General features: G+C 41.5%; 1 protein-coding gene across 1 annotated transcript; it reads left to right on the plus strand.

Moving 5' to 3' along the window:
- The first annotated feature begins 689 nt into the window (after positions 1-689).
- LOC104982085 (olfactory receptor 49-like) lies at positions 690-1699 on the plus strand. The gene has a single exon (XM_010831405.1). It carries the CDS (start codon positions 725-727, stop codon positions 1697-1699), a length of 975 nt encoding a protein of 324 aa, XP_010829707.1. The 5' UTR covers positions 690-724.
- Positions 1700-3637: the final 1938 nt, after the last annotated feature.

Here is a 3637-nt window from a genome sequence, read left to right on the forward strand (position 1 = left end):
TCAGTATGTTTTCTCCAATTTTATTTTTACTTATCCTTAATTATCCTGCAAGAATATCAGCCCAGAAAGGGAGAAATAAAAATAGCTAGCATTGTGTGACTGCATGGTCCATGGTCAATCTTGTGTTAGGTGTTGAGTATACATTACTAATTTAAATTCTGGAGAACTTTTCTCTTGTGAACTGTGACATATTCATATTCCCATTGATGAAGCAGAGTTTTGTGAGGTTAGAGAACTGGCCCCAGACAGATTAGTAAATGTTGAAGCTCAGGTGCACACACAGAGTCTCTAAATGAAATGTCTGTGTAACAAGTTCTAGAGTAAATTTTCCATCAGTGTTTTTGATAAAGGTCTGTGATCAATGGATACAGGATTTGTAGAGAAAATATTTTACTTTATTAGAGAGACCACTTAAAACATTTGGACAAATATAGGAAAAGACATCATCTGATCAAGAAGAAATAAAGGGACACACACTTCCTAACATAAATAAGAAAAACAGAAAAAGAATTGATAAAGGCAAAACTTTCCCCAAAGAATACCAGACAACTGAATCAAAGTATGTGACTTGATGCTAACTGAGTGTGAGGGACCTGGACAACCAGCGTGATGAGGGAGGAAAAGGGACCTGCAGGTTGAAGAAATAAAGGATTCCTTCAGCTCAAAATCCCTCTTTCCTTTCAGTTCCAAGTGTCCTCAGATCCCCAGAACATCACGACTCTTGATGCTGCACACCGCTGATTGGGCATTCCCAGCAGAGGCCAGAGGAGCCACGGGGAACCACACCACTGTCACCGAGTTCATCCTGCTGGGGCTCTCAGAGGCCTGTGAGCTGCAGATGCTCCTCTTCCTGGGGCTCCTCCTGACCTACCTGCTCACTTTACTGGGGAACCTCCTCATCGTGGTCCTCACCCTCATGGACAGGCGCCTCCACACCCCCATGTACTACTTCCTCCGCAACTTTGCCGTCCTAGAGATCTGGTTCACCTCGGTCATCTTCCCCAAGATGCTGACCAACATCCTGACTGGAAACAGGACCATCTCCCTGGAAGGCTGTTTCCTACAGTGTTTCCTCTATTTCTTCCTGGGCACCACAGAGTTCTTCCTACTGGCAGTGATGTCCTTTGACAGGTATGTGGCCATATGTAACCCCTTGCGTTATGTCACCATCATGAGCAAAAGGGTCTGTGTCCAGCTAGTTCTTTCTTCATGGATCACAGGGTTCCTTCTCAACATCATTCCAGGTTTCCTCACATTTCAGCAGCCCTTCTGTGGTCCCAATATCATTGATCATTTCTTCTGTGACAACTTTCCACTCCTGGAACTCATATGTGCAGACACAAGTCTGATGGAAATTCTAAGTTTCATCCTGGCCAACGTCAGCCTCCTGGGCACTCTGTCCGTGACGGCTACCTGCTATGGCCACATCCTCCACACCATCCTGCGCCTCCCCGCAGCCAAGGAGAGGTGGAAAGCCTTCTCAACCTGTTCCTCCCACATCACTGTTGTCTCTCTCTTCTATGGCAGCTGCATCTTCATGTATGTCCGGTCGGGCAAGGGAGGCCAGGGGGAGGACAGGAACAAGGTGGTGGCCTTGCTCAACACCGTGGTGACCCCAGTGCTCAATCCCTTCATCTACACCCTCAGGAACAAACAGGTGAAGCAGGTGTTTAGGGAGCAGCTGAACAAGCTCTTCTAATAAACCTGTGGATCCAAGAGGCTGCACATAAGATCCCCAGTGCTAAGGGACATCAGGCCTCTGCAACAGATGGAGGCTTTCTCCTCCACAGAAAGCTTGATGACATGTTTCTGGGGCACCAGTCACTGTGCAAGTGAGCATCAACTCATAAGCTCTGTGGCCCCTCAAGGCAATTTTAGTAATTATCATATTTGTATATTTCGCTTCATTCCATCTATATGCCTGGCTTTCCAGCAGATACAAATTCTTTGATGAGAGGTACTGGCTCTGTAATTCACCATAAGCCTCAAAAACCAATCTGTTGTGATAGACCATATAAATACTTGAAAGTACTTTCAGATTGATTTTGTTTTCTGTTTCTCCAACAACTTCAAGGGAGAGGAGAACACTGTTAACACTGTTCTCATCTGTCACAGTAACATATCCGTAAGAATTCAAAAAATAAGGTTAGTTGTTTATTACCCTGCATATAAGCTAATACTAAACTCTTTGTTTAGTATTAAAACTCATAGATATTCATCATTCCTATTCCAAGTAACCTGGTTGGTTACTTCCCTGAGCCCCGGTTTTCTCATCTGTAAAATCAGGATCCGTTTCAAAGCATTATGATAAAAGTCAAATGAGATACTCTATGCAAGAATCTTAAATAGTGACTGGCACATAATAAGTCTCACTAAATGTCAGTTTCTTTCATTTGTATCTCATCCTACCTTCCCTCTCTTCCTTTTAAATTTCACACTTGTTGTTAACAAAACTTTTCTGTCTGCTAATACTATAAATTTTATATTCAGAATTTCCTATTTATCTTATACAAACTTAAATACAGTATTAAACCTATTGAAATTTGTTACTAAGATATTCATTATTTTCATGAAAAAGAAAATTAAGTCATATTGGTAAATAATCAAATATTAACTAAATAATGAGATCAATTCACATGTTAACTTATCCCAAAATAATTATTACATGAATGCCATGTCCAAGGAAATGCACATTTCAGTGGATAACACTTAATTTATGCTTTCAAAGAATTTGAAATCTAATAAGGAAGATAGAAATGACACAAATAACTATATTTCAGGGTAAAAAATGATCTTTATAAGAAAATACCATGGGTAACTCTTCAGTAACAAATAGGAAAACCTAGAGAAAATGGACGAATCCCTAGAGAATGAGAATTTTCAAAAATATAAAAAGAAATAGAAAACTTAACTGACCCAATTACCATAGAAAGATTTCAAGAAAGGATTACATAGCTACTATGAATTAAAACCTATGTTTTCAATAACAAAAACAGCTCTTCTACAACTGGCTAATAAGTACATGAAAAGATGTGCAGCATCACCAAACATTCAGTTCAGTTGAGTCGCTCAGTTGTGTCTGACTCTTTATGACCCCATGAATCACAGCATGCCAGGCCTCCCTGTCCATCACCAACTCCCAGAGTTCACTCAGACTCACATCCATCAAGTCAGTGATGCCATCCAGCCATCTCATCCTCTGTTGTTCCCTTTTCCTCCTGCCACCAATCCCCCTCACCATCAGAGTCTTTTCCAATGAGTCAACTCTGGGCATGAGGTGGCCAAGGTACTGGAGTTTCAGCCTCAGCATCATTCCTTCCAAAGAACACCCAGGACTGATCTCCTTCAGAATGGACTGGTTGGATTTCCTTGCAGGCCAAGGGACTCTCAAGAGTCTTCTCCAACACCACAGTTCAAAAGCATCAATTCTTCAGCGCTCAGCTTTCTTCACAGTCCAACTCTCACATCCATACATGACCACTGGAAAAAACATAGCCTTGACTAGACGGACCTTTGTCAGCAAAGTAATGTCTCTGCTTTTCAATATGCTATCTAGGTTGGTCATAACTTTTCTTCCAAGGAGTAAGAGTCTTTTAATTTCATGGCTGCAGTCACCATTTGCAGTGATTTTCAAGCC

This window comes from Bison bison, unplaced genomic scaffold, assembly GCF_000754665.1.
Source record: "Bison bison bison isolate TAMUID 2011002044 unplaced genomic scaffold, Bison_UMD1.0 scf7180017864526, whole genome shotgun sequence".
Lineage (NCBI taxonomy): Eukaryota > Metazoa > Chordata > Mammalia > Artiodactyla > Bovidae > Bison > Bison bison.